We start from the raw sequence: 17,845 nt of genomic DNA, 5'->3' as shown, positions 1-17,845 counted from the left end.
CTAATGGGAATTAACACAGCGATCCAGAGCAGCCCTGCAGAGGTACCTGTTCTACTGCAACCGTTATATGAACCACATGCAGAGCCTGCGCTTTGAGCACAAGCTCTATGCTCAGGTGAAGCAGAAAATGGAGGAGATGCAGCAGCACAACATGTCGTGGATCGAGGTGCAGTTCCTGAAGAAAGCAGTCGACGTCCTCTGCCAGTGTCGTGCCACACTCATGTACACTTACGTCTTTGCCTTCTACCTCAAAAAGAATAATCAGTCCATTATCTTTGAGGTAGGAGAAAACGTGGTTGTCAGGAGCTCAGATTACAAAGCTAAGTGAAATAGAGGTTTAATGCTTGGAGAAGCTCTTGTCCCTGAAGTGAGTCTGTCTTAATATTCTGTTGTGCAAAAGTTAGAGGCCCTGCTGGGCATTGTGTAGCATTGTCTGCTGGAGGAGGAAGTAGAGTTACAAGATGCTGTCCTCTGAAACAAGAAAGGGAGCAAGGTTCTGTCCTGAACAGGCAAAGAAGGTATTAAAGCTTAAATCTGGCATTTTGACTTTCCCTGGTGTTGGCTTTTTTCCAAGGGCACTACAATTAAAATTGCAGTTGAAGGTCTAAACATGGAAGTGCAACCTGCTTCACAAGTGAAACTGTTATTTATAATTTAGAACAGTCCTTTGCTGGTCTTCCTGCAGAACCTAAGCAGGTAGCTTCTGTGCTGCATGCTCAGCAAAGGGCACACAGAACTACTGAGCAGTAGTGAAAGCTGTGCTCTGATGCTGCTGTGCATGTACCAGGAGTCAGTAGAGGCTTTGCCAATCCTGGTAAAAAAAATAGACAAGGAACAGAATGGGAGATGAATTGCCTTTTATGCACTGTACCACTAGTAAGGAAAGGATTTTTTTTTTAGGCTTGCAGGATATTGCGGATCGAGAAAGACATAAGACTTGCTGGTAGATATGCAGATTTTCTTCTGATCAAATGAAGAAATTTCAGCTTTTTCAATCTTGATGCTCAGAGCAGGTTACTAGAGTGTTACACAGTGCATATCTAATCCTGCTTTTTATTTCACTACTGATTTTACTTGGATTGAAGAAAAAAAATCTCTTCCTTCCACCCCCACCAAATACTTTTTTTTTTTTTTTTTTTTTTGTCTTTGCAGAATAACCAAGCAGACTTAGAGAATGCTACAGAGGTGCTTTCTGGGTACCTTGAGCGAGATATATCCCAAGATTCGCTGCAAGACATAAAGCAGAAAGTACAGGATAAGTACAGGTTTGTTTTTGAATAATCCTCTGTCTCAAAGCTGCCTGACTACCCATATTGCCATCCCGTGTGACAGGTAGTGGCATGAATACTTGCCAAGCTACAGTTTTCTCCAGAGTCATGTCCCTGGGAAGCTGTTTGCTGTTGGCCTTCTGCCATACATGGTGATCAGCTGGTTCCTGGGCATCTGAGAACAGCAGCAGCGGTGTCCTGTGTCAGCCCCTGAAATCATCAGTGGTGAAGCCCTCACACAGATGCTGGCAGCGTGGTTTTGTGCCCCTGTTGAGACCAGCCCTTGGGGGAGATGACAGTCTGCAGGGAGAGGCTCCCAACTCTGCCTTGCATCTGCTCTGCTGAGCAGTAGCTAGAAGTTTCAATTGCGTAATGGAAAAATCTTGTGACCAAAAGCAGTGGCTTTTCATATACTGCTGTTCCCACACAGAAGGCACATGTGGGAATGGCCAGGACTGAGATGGGACCTGCATAGTGAGGACCAAAAAACAATGAGTGACTTTGTCGTTCCAAGCTGACAGCTTTGGCCTAGGATGAGTTGCCATAAGAGAGCAATCAGCTCTTATTTATCTGTTGGGTCCCTTTGTGCAAAAAGTGGGTGTAGAAAAGCTGTCCTTAAAGAAGAGGGAGAGCAACCTGCCCAGCTGGGGAGGAGAGCAGAACCACTATGGTTCAAGTGACACAAATGCCAATGGTTTTTACAGTCCCAGGGGATTTGCTTCTGCACAGTGGAAAAATACAAAGCTGTAAATGTGGATGAGTCATAGGATTATGGCTTACATTTTTGAGGCATTTTGCCAAAGTCACTGAATTTGTTATGCCTAGCTTGGGGGGGGGGGGGGGGGGGAGGGGAACCCAAAGTAGGGTGAGCCGTAGTGACTAAGGGACTCTGGGGAGTGGAAGTAGCTGTTAAGCTTTGGTGGGCCTGGGGCCCGTTCTTTTGTAGTCTGGCAGCATGGCTGGGACTGGACAAGACTTACCAGACCTTCTCTTGAGACATTTTGTAACTTACCCTTTAAGACCACCGTTAAGTTGGTATCTCAGACCAAGCTGCTTGTTCACTTAAGTCCTCTGAAACTGGATGCTCTTCTAGGGATGGTAACAGCTATCCAGAAGAAATTAAAACCTAATATAGCCTGAATTGCCTGAAAACATAGTATCCCAAACCTACCTTCATGTTTCTGGGAAGAAAGTATGCATCTGTCAAGCCTGCACAGGTCTCTAATGAACTAGTTCAGTCATGTCTTAATCATGTCCTGCATGGTGCTCTTTGTGTACTGGTTACGGTGTACTGATGCAAGACTGGGACCAAGGATGTTATCGAGGTGGGTTTAAAGAGCTCTGGAAAATTGCAGGAACTGACCTCCTAGCTAGTTTGGTTTCAGCTGTTTTGATCTCTTAGCTTGCAAAGACATTTCTAGAAAGCAGGATTAAACCCCCCCCACCAGCAGCAAAATAATTGAAGTTGGGAAAGTGGAAACTGTGCATGTTTGCTATCACATGCTTCAGAAAATCAATGGGACTTTGTGTATGCTGATTTCTGTTGCAACAGCTGATAGCAATGAGAAGAGCCAGAACAGTTTTATTCAGATCTGTCAGTCTGATCAGATACTGAATGGTAGCAGCATAAGGGCTGCGGGTTAAGGTGAGGAATTTCTGCCTATGTGTTAGCATGTGTTGTGACCAAGGATAGCTTTCTGCCAGGGTCTCCTGCTGGGAGATTCCTCCTGTGCACCTTGCTTTAGCGAGCAGAGGGATGTTTGGCTACTGCTGAGCAAGCCGGGTTCCCAGCTGTGAGAGCCCCTCGGATGCTGTCCTGGCTGATGCGCGTGCCTGGAAACTGAACCACACAATTCCCAGCAGGAACTGGTAACTTGGCAGGTGGCTCCTGGGTTCCAGATTCTCACGTTAAAGCACACCTCTCTGGGCTGGGCACTGCCAAACCGTGAACCAGTTAAACAGCAGTGCCTGGGGCCTTGGGAGCTGTTACCAAGACTTGGTCTTATCCCCCACACACTTAAAGACGATGTAGACTTTGCATCACTGCTGAAAGGGGTTTAATCCAGAAATGCCTGCTGCTTATTTATAATTTGCTCTTGGAACCTGAATACTTTAAATGTTTCTCTGCTTTTATATCTTTTTAGTTGGCTAACGCACCCGAAATGAATGAGGCATCTTTTGATATGTTCCTATGATATCACTTTTCCTCAGTGTCATTGATCCTGGTAGGACGGTACCTAACTCTGGGATCAGTTTTATTTGCAGCTTTATCTGTTTAAATGAGCGTAGGTGGGAAGAGCCCACAGGGCGTAGTGCCCCTCTGCGACCCAGGAGTTTCAATGCGAGGTAAAACTTGCACTCCAGCTGGACCAGTAACCCTTTTTGTAGCCAGTTCAACCGCTTCCATCTCTACTGTGATTTTGGAGGGGAATAAAACTGGGTCAGCCAGCACTCCTGAGCTTTTGCCCAGCTAGATCCTGGATTTTTGTTGTTCTCAGAGTAGGCACCAGCCCATGTTTGAGGAGAGCTTCGTCCCATTTTGGGTGTCAGTGCTAACCCATGCTCTGGCTTTTGCAAATTGAAGCTGCTGCTTCTTCCTTTTTCAGTTATTAATGGAGTTTTCTCAGCTGTAGGGGCTTTGGGGATACTTTTGCATGAGAAACTCTAAAGTTGCATGCTGTTTTTTTTCAGCCGGGGACCTGGAGTTAAGTGACTGGAGTAACTGAAGTCTTAATTAGCACTGTTAACAGGCTACAAAACCAAAGTCCCTTCTCAGGGGATCTCCTCTTTTGGAAGTGAGGCTTAATGTAGGTTTGCATTACTCGATGCTGGGGATGAGCCTGTGGTTCCTAACCTGCCTTTTCTGTGCTGTTCGTCTTTGCTGCAGATACTGCGAGAGTCGACGAAGGGTTTTGTTGCAGCACGTGCATGAAGGCTATGAGAAGGACCTGTGGGAGTACATTGAGGACTGAGACTGGCCCCGCATAAAACGAACTCTGAAACCTTTGCCATCTAGAGTGCTCATGCGATTCAAATCAAATACACACAAGGCGCTACGCCTGTTACACCGCTGGTCTGTAGTACCGGGATTCTGTTTTGTTAACAGAAAATTTAAGTAAATTATATTGTAATAAAAAAAAAAGGTAGATAAACCATTGTACAACAGTATTCTAGGCGGCCAATAAGAGTGTGACAGATGCACTAAAAAAAAAAAAAAACCCTCCAACTTTAACTTGTAACGTAGCTTCATTCTCCAAGCCGACTCCTTTTTCTTTTCTATCTTTCTTTTCCTGTGTGTAGTACAGATGAAATTTAAACCAGTTTCTTGACACTGCTTTTCATGTCCAAACCAGCCATTTTGATGTACCTTTGGTAAGGGGGGGGATGGCTCTCCCGTCCCCCTCCTCCTCTCTGCCACCCAAGTACACGGATGAATGTCAATTGGCTCATTGTAAAGGTGATTCTTGGGGAGGGGAGGAGGGGGGGGTACACAGCAAGGAAAAAAAAAAACTTTGTATATGACTTTTAAAACAAAAAGAGGACAACACAGTATTTTTCAAAGTTGTATATAGCGCATATGCATGGACAAAGAGCAAGCGTGGCACGTGTTTGCATAATGTTTAATTACAAAAAAAATATTTATTCTTTAAAAATCTTCAAGATTATGTCTATTTGCTGTGCATTTTCTTTCAGTTTGATTTTTTTGTTTTGTTTTGTTTTCCCTGGGATGGGGTGGGGGAAGTGTGTGCTGGTGTATTGAATATTTTTGGGGTGTGTTTGGTTTTTTTTGTTTTGTTTGTTTTTGTTTTTGTTTTTGTTTTTTTGGAAGGCTTTTACCAGAGAAGTTGGGTTTCTCCTCTTCCTGCAGTTCCTTTATGTCCACAGCCTCCAGTTTTGTGTGTGTATCCATTGCTGGCAACGGACCCATCCCCTCGCGTGCAGCTCCTGATGCTCGGTAACCCTGTGTGCATTGCGTTAGTGACCAATGTACGCTGTGATTCAGGACGCTTTGCCTTTTTTTTGGCCCCAGATTGACACCTGCCCAAATCCAACTCTGCTGTTCCCATCCATGCACGTGCAGAACACGTGCTCTGAACCCAGGAGGAGGTGTGTGTGTATTTAGAGTTTTATTTTTAATTCCGAGGCAGGAAAAGGAGGGGTATTTTGCACCACTTCTCAAAAGACTTAACAGAAAGATTTCAGCTGTGGATCTCCTCTCCCTCCCCCTTTCATCTGTCAAATGGACCGTTCCTTGCTGTTTAAGTTTCACTTACATTATAACGAGTCGTAACATTGAAAAGGAAAGGTGATGGAATTGTCTTTGTGTTTGTTTTGGGCTCAATTACTGGGCATACTGTCCCAGCAACTATTTAACACTCCATCTAGTGCAGTAGAAGTTGAAATCAGTGGGGTATTTTTCAATTAAAAGGGGAAAGAACTAATGAGTTAGCTACTGAGTCCATTTTTATGATTTCTGTAACAAGAGCTATGTTAAAGTAAACAATTGGTGGTGGTTTTATTAAATTTACTCCTGTATAGGAACTCCTTCTGTGGTATTTTTCGCCAGGCTAGTGTCCTCAAAGCTTTCTTCCAATCTGCCAGCTTCAAGGGGGAATAAATTTGCAAAGGGGTGAATTAAAAAAGGCCGATTACAGGCAGGTCTGTAATGTGAAATGCTTTTCCAGATGGCACCCGAGTCACTTCAGATCCCACTGACGAATACCGACACTTCCAGCAATGTACTTTTGTCTGTCTGTATGTGCTTTCCCCTTCACCTGCCCCCCACGATGGCTTATTTGCCCCTGGATATCACACGTGAGAGTATCTGCACCGCAGCCGCTTCCCCTGTGCTGTTCCTGCCCCTGCTCCTGAGGGCTGGGACGGAGCAGGGCTGGGCACGGATCATCAGTGCTGCCTGGTCTGAGTCTCTAATTGCAGGTGGTGGCGACTTGGGCTTCCCCTTGGCTTGCAAAAATTCCCTATCCGTGTTATTAAAATGCTTCTGAAAGCCATGTGTGCTCTGCTGGAGTGTGGTGGGCTGGGCGAGTGGAAGCACGGAGCCTACCTGCTGTTGGGTTTTTACTCCCACGTTCCCAAAACTCAATCTACAAAGGATGGGGGCAGGCTCCAACCCAAAGGAAACCTGGTCTGTGGTGTCTTCGATCTTGATGGCTGTTGGCAAACCTTAAGATAACGATTGTTAAAACCCAGTTCCGTGGGAGCAATCTGCTGCTGTTCCTCTCCAGCTTGCAACTACCTGCCCGTGGTGACACCGTCCCCGCTAACAGGCTCTGCAGCCTCCTCTGTGGAAAATGTAAAGGAGGAAAAAAAAAAAAAAACCCAAACCAAACCCACCCCGCCCCATCCCTCCCTCCCTCCCTCCTCCTGAGGGTCTGTGGCTCTTCAGGGGCGCCCGGCCTGTGTGAGACCCTCCCCCGGCCCCTCGGCTGGGGCATCCCACCTCATTCGCGGCCTTCTTCCCTCTCACACCGCGGGGGAAGCGACCAAACCCTTCCTAATAAACTTATATTTTATTATTTCATTAGTTACGTTGGTGTTTTTCATGACAAAGGCCGCGGCGGTACCAGGGCGTCCCGGGTCCTCCCACCGCCACCTTCCCGTCGGGCGCAGCGCCGCGCTCCTCTATGGTTGTCCCGGAAGTGCTTCCGGGGGCGGGGCGTCGGTCGGTAACCGTGGTAACGGGGCGCTTCTTCCCGCTGCCGGAGCGATGGCGGAGCCGCAGGCCGCACCGGTGAGGGGCCGACGGCGTCCGGCCTCCCCCCTGCCCGGACGGGCCCCCGGGAGAGCTGGGCTGGGGTGGAGGCTTGGGGGGGGGAGGGAAGGGGAGGCCGGGGCGGGCAGCGGCGGGAGGTGCTGTTGAGAGTGAGTTTTTAATCTTTGCACACTTGGTATCGAAGACAGAATGGAAATTCAGTCTTATTCTGGTTTTTGTTGGGGTAATCTAGTGAAACCTAAACCTTTCTCAGCGTCCGTCACGGCTCACTTTTCCCCGTGTGCTCCTGTAAAATTGCCCTCGTTCCGCTGTATCGTGCAACCTGATTTCTTATCGTCAGGTGCTCTTAAGGAAAATAAATGGTCTCGGAATAAGGCAAAAAAATTCCTCTCATGGGTAAATATCTGATTAAAAGGTGAGGAGCAGAAAGAATGAATAAATGCTCTTTTTTTTTTGTGGTGGAAGATGGTCGTTAATGAAGCCCTGCAGGCGTCTGTACCAGGCCTGTGTTATTTGGTGTATCTAGAAATGATCTGGACAAAAGGATGGCTAGAAAGTTATTCAGGTGAGGAGGAAATAGGAGAAGCTACGGGAAAGTCTTAACAGTGCTGAGCAATAGGACTTAGAATTAGAATGATGTATACAGATTAAAAAAAAATTGCAAATATATAAAAAAACTGAGGGGCTTTGTGCTAGTTATTGCTGCTTAGGAACAAGTGCTTGGAGTTGGGTAATTCTGTGAAAATATCAAGTCAGATTTTCACAACAGGAGTCAGAAAAGTGAATAAAATGTTAGAAATTATTAATTATTAAAATTAATTATTAATAAAATGTTAGAAATTATTAAGAAACAAAGCTGGTAGAAGCTTTTCCTGTATATATCTGGGTTGTTTTCCATGTCTCAGATACTGTACTCAGGATCTCTGATCCTCCCCACCTCCGATAAAAAAAAGAGAGTAGAATGAGAAAATGTTCCCAAAACATTACAAGGAACAAGGGTAGACTGAACCTCCACTTTAAAAAAATGGTTTATTAAGGAGAGGGGAGGCGACACAGGTCTATAAAATCCTGTGTTGTGTCTGGGGAAGAGGAGTGAGGAATGTCTCTTCCCCAAGAAACTGGAAGTCAAGAATAAAAATGCTTCCCTGTCTAATCATGTTTCTCTTCTGTGAAGGCTTGATTTTTGATGCTAAGTAAGAAAAAAGTATAAAATTAATTTCTTTTCCATGGACTGGGTACCTGCTTGTCCGTGAACTCTGGGCAATATTTGCAGGTTGAGGTGTGTGGTGTGCTGTGCAATGGGACGTTGCTGTGCTCACGTGCCTGCGGACTCTGATGGTTCTCCAGGAATGACTTTGTGCTAATTAACTTTATAAATGTTTTATAAGAAACGCTTTTGACGTTTTCCTGTGTGATCCCTAATTAGCGTCTTAAATGCTTGAGTTTGGGATTTTTTACAAGGTAATGATCACTTTCTAGAATCCTAATAAATAGCACCGAACCTGCGGAACAGGAATGTACTGTAAAATGAGTGCGTTTATTTAATCTACATAGTGAACAGAATCTCTACCTAGCTATGGCTAGGGAAGAGCAGCGCTTGGCAGGGCAGATTTTGTCTAGCAGCAGTTATGCTATTTTCATGCTGTCTTTGGGGATTTGCCAGTTGTCCTTTCTCATTATTTTCTGGAATAGATCTTCAAGAAACCTTGCCTGGTATATTTAATACTCTTCTTTTCTGTCTTTTCAGGTTTCTTCATTGCCGGTGGCTACAGAACCCCCAAAACCCCATCCTAAAAAAGGTTTGTTTGAAGATAGGATTGTGTTTCTTGGGCAGGTTGATTTTAAGATTTCTTTTATAGCGTGTGCAGCTGTCTAGTAAGAAATTAATGTCCACTGGGAAAAGATGAGACTATCTAGACTGTAAGCAGCTGAGTACTTTTTTCTAGGGTCTGTATGATCACTAGCTCAGTGCTGTTGCTGGCTGACTTGCTGTACCTGCAGACTGCATCATGTTTGCTTATCATCTAAGAGACTGTTTATTTTATTGTGTACATACTTTTGGGCTGCTAATGAGTTTGATATTCATTTACCTCCTTAAATAATACGAGGGGGTTGTTCATTTTATGTTCTTCAGAATAACGTATTGCTGTAGAAATTATGTTGGGAAACTAACATTGTGTCTCATTGGTTTTTTTGTGTCACATTTTCTAAGTTTTGAAGTAAAAGGGAGAGCAAGTGAGATAAAACCAGTCAGGTTATAGCTGGTTTTAATTATTGTTTGCTTGGTTTGTTTGGTTTTTTTTCATACTGAAAGTGAGAGTTAATTAACTCAGTCTGAGTTGTTGTTTTGAAATCTTGGTTGAATCTGAACTGTAACAGGAACAATTTCAGTTACCAGTTCAAAATGTTTGACTAAAGCCTGGTGTTTTATAAGGGGTCCAGTAAAGCCTGCAGCACAATTTGATCTTGCAGCCTCTCCTTTCCCATCTTCCCTCTCTCTTGCGACGTGACTTGTCCTGGTGCACGCGAAGAATGTTTCCTTCTCTGTGATGCTGAGTTGCGCTCACGTTCCTAGTACAGATCTGTTCACTGTAGAGACTTTTGCGCCTACCTAAGGTGAGGTTAGGGGTTTTTTTATGGATTTTCCTTTCTCAAGTGTCCAGAGGGCCCCCATCAAGTCAGATTAAGAGTGAACTCTGCAGTGTTGCTAGAACCCCAAAATACTTATTGTGCCAGTCAGAAGCAGTCCTCCTCTTCCTTTACCTTTTAATTCAGGGAAGCTCAGTTAGAAAGCTCTGTACTTTGGCCTTTGTCTACTCTGAAGGTGTGATGTGCCTGTCAGAGTACTCTTTGGGAGGAAATCTTCCATGTTTCTAAATTCCTTGTGATGGAGACTGCCTTGGTGCTACATCCTAGTTTCTGCCTAAAGGTTCTTTGTCTCACATGTAGGCACTGTGCCATACCTGGCCCCGGTAAGCTGGAAGAAACACTTTGCTTTTCTTTTGGAGAGGTCAGGCTAACATCACGTAGTCCCAATTCCTGGCAGCAGAATTCCAGCACTTGAGCAGAATATTGCTATCCTGGAGACGGTGCTTGATATAGACCTACAGCTGTTGGCTTGCACGAGTCCGAGACTCTTTCTGTACGTTGCCCAGAGCTGAAACGATTGCTACTGCTTCAGGCCTGTATGCAAGTAAAAATAACCCCCCAAACTTGCTTTTATCTTGATTGCCAACTCTTTCAGAGCAAGGATGGCTGTTACTTTGAACCAATTAGCATGGCTTCCGTGGAGGCAGATTCACTCCTTAGCGAGGTGGTTCATCTCCATCCTTTTCTATAAAGGTTATGACTCTGATCTCCTCCTCTTCCTCAGTGACCCCCACCTTGTTCTGCCTCATTCTGCGAGTCCCATCTATGATATTTGTGCTGTTTTTACAGGACAGTGTACGTTTGCAGTTCTCTGAATAAAACTTCTGTAGAGAGATCAGGCTGATGGTGTTTGCCAAGAGATGGACTATCACTCCAGCGCTCTTTCCTGGCAGGCTGAGGTCTATTAAGTCAACTCTGCATAATTCATGAGGGAACGGAATAGCTGAAAAAGAAAGATGGAGCCATCAGCCTTACAAACAAGCCATGGAGGTGTGCTGGATAGAAGCTGTCGTGCCTCTGTCAGCTTGCTTGTTAAACTGTCCGTCAAGTTCCTTCCTGCTTTTAAGTGTACACATTTTAATATTGATTGTTTGGGAGAATGAACTGTAGCAGTTGCAACTTTCTTAATGGGGCTGCTTCTCCAGATCCCGCCTGCTGTTTGATAAAGGGCTGCTTGTTTGTGGCTGCTGAGGAGGAGTTTTCTCTCCTACTCAGCATTTTGCATTAACAGCCCTGAAACCGAGCTGGGTGCTTCTTTAAAAAGGGCCACCAATGCTCCTTCAGGTTTTAAGGCTGCAAGTCCAAGGCGGGGCAAAGGCCGTGCAAAAGAATTGGTGTCTCCATCACCAGCCAATGTTCCTTCCACCTGCTTCATTGCCGTTGGTGTTCGTCCAACTGCACGCCAGGGGGGAGAAAGTAGTAAATGAAATCCGGTTATTCGTGGCTCTGGATCTCCCTTTTGTACCGACACGACCCTTGACTTGAAATTAACTATGGTGAAGAAAAAAAATCATCTAGCCTGTGACTTTTGTAACTCTGTTTTCTGTTTCTTAAGGTAAATTGAGGCATCTCCAGTACCTGGTGCACCTTAGGCCGTTCTGAAATGAAATGCCTTAGAAGCCTTTGTGCTTTGCCATTTAACATTTGACTGTGTTGCCTTTAGTACAGTGGGCAAAAGCTGATTTGAGCTGCCTGATGGTTAATCTCTAGGAAATGAGGGCAGCAAAAAGATTTGCAATAGGGAGTGATGTAACAGTGTCCTTTGTGTGTGGGTGTGATGCTGGGGGCACGTAAGAGAGCAGGGGAGAGAACGAAGGTGATGTTGTATATGCTTTTGTGGAGTTTGGCAGGAAAGAATAGCATCTTTTTCCCATGACAGCTTTGGGTTTTAAATAGGATTTTCGTAGAACATCTTAATGAAGTATCTTATCCAATTTTAGTTTGGCTGAGGAGAATTATGGTGAACTTTAAGGAGCCAGGCAAATCTACATCAGTTCCGTTTGAATGGAAGAGTGCTGCTAAACTTATTTTAAACTGACATTTTTAAACACTGAATGGTAACTTTTGCTGCAGCAATTTGCCTTTTTATATTTGCATTGTATTTTCAAGAAGGATTCAAGAGAGATACTGAAACCACCATTAGTGCAAGCAGTTCTATGAAATAGAGAGACCATATGGTATAATATGGTCTCCTATGAACAGTTTGGTGTGGATATAATTTGTGCCCAAATAGAGCACATATTGCAATAACTAAACAATGCTGTTGTACACAAATGTAGTAGAGTATGACCAAGTCATCACTGAAGTCCTAACTTTAATCATCACAGTGCCTGGATTCAGGCTGTAACAGCTTGCCTCTGTTTGTACTGGGTAGGAGTAAGGTATTAAACGTGTGTTTCTGAGAACGTGATCTCAGATTTGCAAAAAATCATTTGAATGACAAAATACACGTGAGTTTTGTTGCTTAACCAGAAGGAACACCAGAAGACCGTATTTTCAGTCTGACCTGCGATGCAGATGAGAATACGTTGGATATTGTTGAAGCATGCAACCCGAGAGTCATGTGGCTTCCCCTCACTGTTGCATTGCTTTCCTGCCGTGGATGCTCCTTTAATCCTGTCTGTGAGACAAGAAAAAATGGAAACCTAGAACCAGTGTGTAGCAACCTGATTTTATGGCTCTTAAACAAGAATAACTGAGTTAAGAGGCAGAATTTGCTCTTGAATTAGCTGCTGTCATGGCTGATCCATCACGTGGCTTTTAGGTTGTGAAAGCCCAAAAGGTTAGGATTTAAGAGAGTCTGTCTTGCAGGCAGGTCAGGCCAAAGGGATGACGATGAGCATTCAACAAGTGTATAAAGGGTCTGGAGCAGATTGTGGTGGTGGTGGGGAAAGGTGTACACAGCAATCAGGTTAGAAATCTCTACATCTAGCAATCTGAATTAAAGGGACCGATGGAAGGCAAAGCCTCGGAGTATCTTGTAGCTGCACTTGGTGACAACCATTACTCAGCAGCTGACACGTCAGTAGCTAAAACCATTCACTATTTTGTCCTTTACCCCCCGTGGGGAGAGCTGCTCTGAAAATCAATTCCCTTTGTTGCTACATCAAGATCCATAACTCTCCCCGTCTTGATATTTTGTCCCCAAGCAATTGATGGTAGAATAAAGGGAGCTCTGTTCCTTGAAGCGATGTAGAGTTAATATCAGCCTGCTGAGATGGGGTTTTAATCTCCCTGCTGCATTTTAAATTAATCAGATATTTTCCTAAATGCTTTACTGGTTTTGAATTAAGATAGGCTGCCTCCCATCTTTCCACTTTCCTTTTGCCACACAGGCAAATCAAGTCATTTTATAGTATCTGATAGTACTGTAGCACAGAAGCACTTTTACCAGCTTGTATTGTTGATTTTTATGAAACATAACTTGAATTTATTTCCCTTTATTGTGGAAAAAAATATTTAGAAAGGTAGTTCTGGGCTCATGTTAGTCTAATAACAGTTCAAAGGTTAATGGAACAATTTTAAATGCATTTGGACTTCTACACAAATATTAGACCTCAGATTTTCTGAGATACAGTGATAGCTTTTTAACAACAGGGTAGAATCCTAAATATGTATATGCTATAATAAATACACTGAAGCAAAATAAAGTAGATTTCACTTGAGTCACTGGGACGAACTTGGGCTAGAAATCCTGTGAAGACTGTGAAGAAGGAGAATACTGAGTTGTTACTGACCACCTCTATGTTTACCCAAGGAAGGGTCAGGTAGATAATTTTCAAAGCAAAAATCTTCCCCTGGTGAATTGTAAAAGTATTAGTAAGGATTAAGTGTTCTCCCCATTCCTGGGCATTTGGATATTTTTTGGATGCTTTGTAGGTATGTTTTTTTCTAGGGTTCGAAGCAAGGAATTCTGCCTTGGATTAACTGTGACCTTTGGCAAAGCACTTTGACTTTTGTTTCTTTCCATTTATCAACCACAAGACTGGTCTAATATTCAATGACAGTTTTTGGATGCTGCAGACTTTCAGTTAACAAAACATTTGGAGACGTTAAATGAAAAATACCGTATAAATGGGTACATTCCAATGCACTACTTGGCCTGTTTGAGTGCTGCTAGAGATAGTACTGAAGGGTGCGGGTGAGATGTATGGAAGAAATTTTATAGGGAGAAATTTTAGCGTACCCTGAATATGGTCAGGTCTGCCTCCTGGGCATTTTAACACGCTCAATGCTTCACATCAGGGCACTTCTGTAAAGTAAACCAGGTGCCTGGATGTTTCAAGGTTTGTGAGTCTTTTGGTTTTTTTAGGTGAGTTCCACTTCTGTCTTGTATAATTACAAGCATAACTAGAAGAATGTCTTGTAAGGCCATTGTGGGTCATTGAAAGGGAGGAAATAGAGTTCTCTCTGCTTTTATTACATTCTCCATTTCAGAGACAAAATAAGTTACTGACCCAAGACTAAAACACCTGATGAAGTCGGTTTATGAACGATGAACACACAAGTGCTTGGTGTCCATTTGCAAGTAATAGCAGAGTTTGATTAGATTTGGCTATTGCAGATAAATTAAATAATAGAAATAGGGAAGTGTGTAATGTGAATGTGTGTTTTAAAGCTGTGGCTGTATCCTGTTCTTAAGCTCTGCGGTAATGAGGGTGTTGTTCTTTGTGGCTCAAAGTTACCACACTTGTACCACACAGAAACCTGGATATTTTGCATCTTACCAGGGTAGTTTCTTTTGTTTAATTGAATTTTGAAATATTCTCAAGCAGTGTGTGTTATTCTTGCCCAGCTAAATCCCATGTCAGTATTTCGCTCAAATACTGGTAGTGCCGTCCCTTTCATGTGGGTGCTCATCCTTGAAGCCAAGGGTGTAGTCAGTGGGTTCTGATAAATAATTGCACGTGGTGATTTGATGGGCAGTAAAGCTCACTTTATCTGGTATTGACTTTGGTTAGGAAGTGCTCATGACGAAAAGCAATCTCAAAATGTGACTGTTAGATAATAAATAACTTTCAGGTTATGCAGAAGTAGATAAGTGGCTTTTGATGATCTGTCCTGCAAAAATGGATCTCACTCTCTCTCCGGCCGGCTCCTGCTCACACAGATGAACTAGGGATCCCTCCTGCTCCTGCAGATATTTTAAGGGATCCTGTAAGTCTTTTAATGGCTGGAGCACTCTGAAGAGCAGGAACTTTTCAGCACCCTGAGGAGTCGATTCTGTGCACTTGCAGAGCTGATAATTTTTTAATTTCTGATACATTTTCTTAAATCAATATAAATCCATTCTTTGAGCCAGCTTCAAAGCTGCCTTTGAACTTGTACGAGTGAAGCTGCCTGAGAAATCCAGATAAAAACAACCCCCTTGAGTTAAATTAATTAACACTTTTAAGTGTGTCAAAAAGAAAAGATGTTGGTGGAAATGTCATGGTTGTGGGGGAGCAAATGCAGTTCCTGTATCTGTATGTACCAATTCGCTTCCATTTGGCCATGTGCAAGCCAAGATCTTTTAGCCCATCTGAACCTACAACCTTGTGGGAAGAAAATGGTTTCTAAATAACAGATTAATTGGTAATTACATCATTGTTTTATATAAGAGAATTTGATATTTTCATCTCTCTGCGATAAGTGGATAGTAGTGCTGTGTGTATTTTGTTCAGGATCTGATACAGCTGTTAGTTTTGAATAGTGGGATTAAAAAAATGAATTATCATTTTTGGGTAATTAAATTGTATAATATACTTCACTTCATCCTCTCCTCCCCAAAATAACAGCCCAGTAATCCCTGCACCACAAAGAACTGGTAATATTCAAGTTTGAATGTGCTAGCACAGCTCTGCCCTCTTGTGTGTGTACATTAATGTCTGTGATTACAGGAACAGGGGCTCCTTTGCAGACAGCATAGCCGGTGTGTTTTTCTGTCAAGACTGGTATCACTGTAAAATTTTAGTGCTGACTTTTAAATCAGAAGATTCGTAGTTTCAGTTCTAGCTTTACACCTTTTGGCAGTTGTCAACCCACTTCCTTTCCTCTCTGTAAAGGAGAAAATCTGTATCTGCTTCTTAAGCCTGTTGCAAACTTAATTAGGCAATGAAAAGTGCCATAAAAGTGCCACCTCTTGTAGAAAGCGAGTATAATCTGAGTGTCTTTTGATAATTAAGAAATACATTACACTGGATTAGGATCAGGAGGAGGGTGAAGTACGATAGCTCAGCTTTAGAGGATCTAACTGTACAATTGCAACATACTACTTTAGGATAACATTTAAATAATTTTTTTTTTTTACATTCCTTTGAAAGTCCTTGGTGCTAGGCAATTTCCTTTTGTATTTTAAATGTTTGTTGGTGTGCTGCTTACAGATAAAATGGCATCTCCTACTGTGAATTTTAAAATATTTTTATAAAACTAGTAAGTAACAAAATTAGGAAGGGTGGGATTCATCATTCTGAATTGCGATGTCTCTGATGTTGAACAAGTCTCAGCAGATCACCTGTGCTCCGTATTTAGTCAGTGGAAAGCCCATCTGATGCCATTCCTCTGACCTCTGCCAGCCACCTATCTTGGGATGTGTTGAATCACTCCCCGAGCTTGCGTATTCCTCCCCTTTACCTTAAAGACAGCCCAAGGCAAGTAACTCAGATGTCTTAATTTTCAGACACTTAAGTTAAAGGAGATGCATCCCACTCAAGAATGTCAGAACTAATGTTATCTGTGCAACTTGAATTCGAGCCTTTGAGTCTTTAGTGACATAATTACATATTGGCTTTAGCCCAGCTCTCCAACATCATCCATTGCGCAGGAATGATGGGACTCACTGAAAAAGGAACAGCTCACTGAGGGCTTTTAAAATAAAAGGTATCTCCATTATTCAGTGTACAGCCAGTTGTCGTGTTTGTCTGCAGCTATCAAATCCCATAGATAAATTCCCTGATGCTGCAAGGTTCTTCTGTGTCGTACTCAAACTGCGCATTATATGTTCAAGTCTCTTAGGAGGCAGTACTTCCTGGTCAAGAAGACATTTTGGGTTCCCCAGTGCTTGAGGTCTTGCTTTTTCAGAGTTACCGAGCACGTATACTGCAACACTTCCATGGCCAGAGCACGGCTGCTGCCCATCCTGCTTGCTGGAGTGAGCGCTGGCTGGGAGATACCAGCTCTCATGTCTTTCAAGCTGTACAGCCAAAAATGTTGGATGGGTGGGCATGTAGTGGCTGCCTTCGGGAGGCCTGGTTAGGTGATTTTTCCAGCTTTGTAACAGAAATCGGAGTGAGGTTTCTTGTCTCAGGAGCAGCTTTACAGCGTCTTAATGAAGAGACTGTTCATTCATTCCTTCCAGGGTCTGTCCCCTTTGCAGCGGCTGTTTTAAGCTGCGTAACAGACACTGCAGAAGTCCTGTGATTTAGTCAGTGGTTTATATTCACATTTCTCAACAATTTCATTCACTGTCTGACCTCAATTCACTTTTATATTCATCATCATTAGAAGGAGACAGGGCACCTGGTGAAAATACTCATGTGTTCCTGTAATTGTAGGCGTCCTTGTGTAATTAAAAACTGTATTGTTAAGACATTCATGCAGTAGGGAAGAGTGAAGGCTGCACTGGCAAATATTCATCCTGGGACAGGTATCTGACCTGGAAAACTTCATCCTTAGGCAACAAGTTTGGAACAAGTTTGCGCATTCAGAAAATAGGGTCTTGTAGTAGGGAGTGCTTAACTGTTTGCAAGACCAACTTCTATATTTTTTTAATATATGTATTCTTCTAATATGTTACGCTTCTAATATAATAGTCTTCTTTGGCAGTGGATGAAGTGAGGACAGGTTCTAGGTGTTACTCTCTATTGAGTGGGAAGTTTCAAAGACTGTCAGGGCTGGATTGTGGTCCTCTCCCTGTTACAATATTACTTTGCTTTTTAAGAGGAAAGCTTTTTCTTACAAATGCCTTGTAATGATTTTAGTTTCCATTTCCGTGTAAAATACCTCACGCTGTAGACAGAAAAAGACTAAGTGTAAGAATTTAAGCCAAAGGAAGGATTAGACTGGAAATCCCAAAACTACTGTGCTCCCGATACTGGAATTAATGAGAAGCTGGTTACACAGGTTATTTTGGGAATGCCTGCAGCCAGTGTTGCTTCGTTTGCGGGGGAAATATCTTCCATCCCTGCTTTGCTGTGGGAGGAAACAGCGAGTAGTC

At 43.2% G+C, this 17,845-nt stretch overlaps 2 protein-coding genes across 9 annotated transcripts in view; both read left to right on the top strand.

Moving 5' to 3' along the window:
* The window catches only part of ARIH1 (ariadne RBR E3 ubiquitin protein ligase 1), a 63,036-nt gene extending 57,226 nt beyond the window's left edge, over window positions 1–5,810 (top strand). For 4 of the 6 annotated variants that reach the window (XM_052809070.1, XM_052809074.1, XM_052809072.1 and 1 more), the window contains 3 exons: window positions 9–280; window positions 1,153–1,265; window positions 4,156–5,810. In XM_052809070.1, the coding sequence (XP_052665030.1) occupies window positions 9–280; window positions 1,153–1,265; window positions 4,156–4,240 (470 nt within the window). In that variant the 3' untranslated portion in view covers window positions 4,241–5,810. The remainder of the gene's footprint in view (window positions 1–8; window positions 281–1,152; window positions 1,266–4,155) is intronic. The other 2 variants (XM_052809071.1, XM_052809073.1) reach the window with 1 other exon arrangement.
* A 1,088-nt stretch (window positions 5,811–6,898) lies between these two features.
* Window positions 6,899–17,845, top strand: part of BBS4 (Bardet-Biedl syndrome 4) — a 43,937-nt gene continuing 32,990 nt past the window's right edge. Inside the window, exons 1-2 of one of the 3 annotated variants that reach the window (XM_052806958.1) lie at window positions 6,899–7,020; window positions 8,750–8,805. In XM_052806958.1, coding sequence (XP_052662918.1) covers window positions 6,914–7,020; window positions 8,750–8,805 — 163 coding nt within the window. In that variant the 5' untranslated portion in view covers window positions 6,899–6,913. The remainder of the gene's footprint in view (window positions 7,021–8,749; window positions 8,806–17,845) is intronic. The other 2 variants (XM_052806953.1, XM_052806954.1) reach the window with 2 other exon arrangements.

Source organism: Harpia harpyja, chromosome 14 (genome assembly GCF_026419915.1).
Source record: "Harpia harpyja isolate bHarHar1 chromosome 14, bHarHar1 primary haplotype, whole genome shotgun sequence".
Taxonomy (NCBI): Eukaryota; Metazoa; Chordata; class Aves; order Accipitriformes; family Accipitridae; genus Harpia; species Harpia harpyja.
This window is presented reverse-complemented; position numbering and strand designations above follow the sequence as displayed.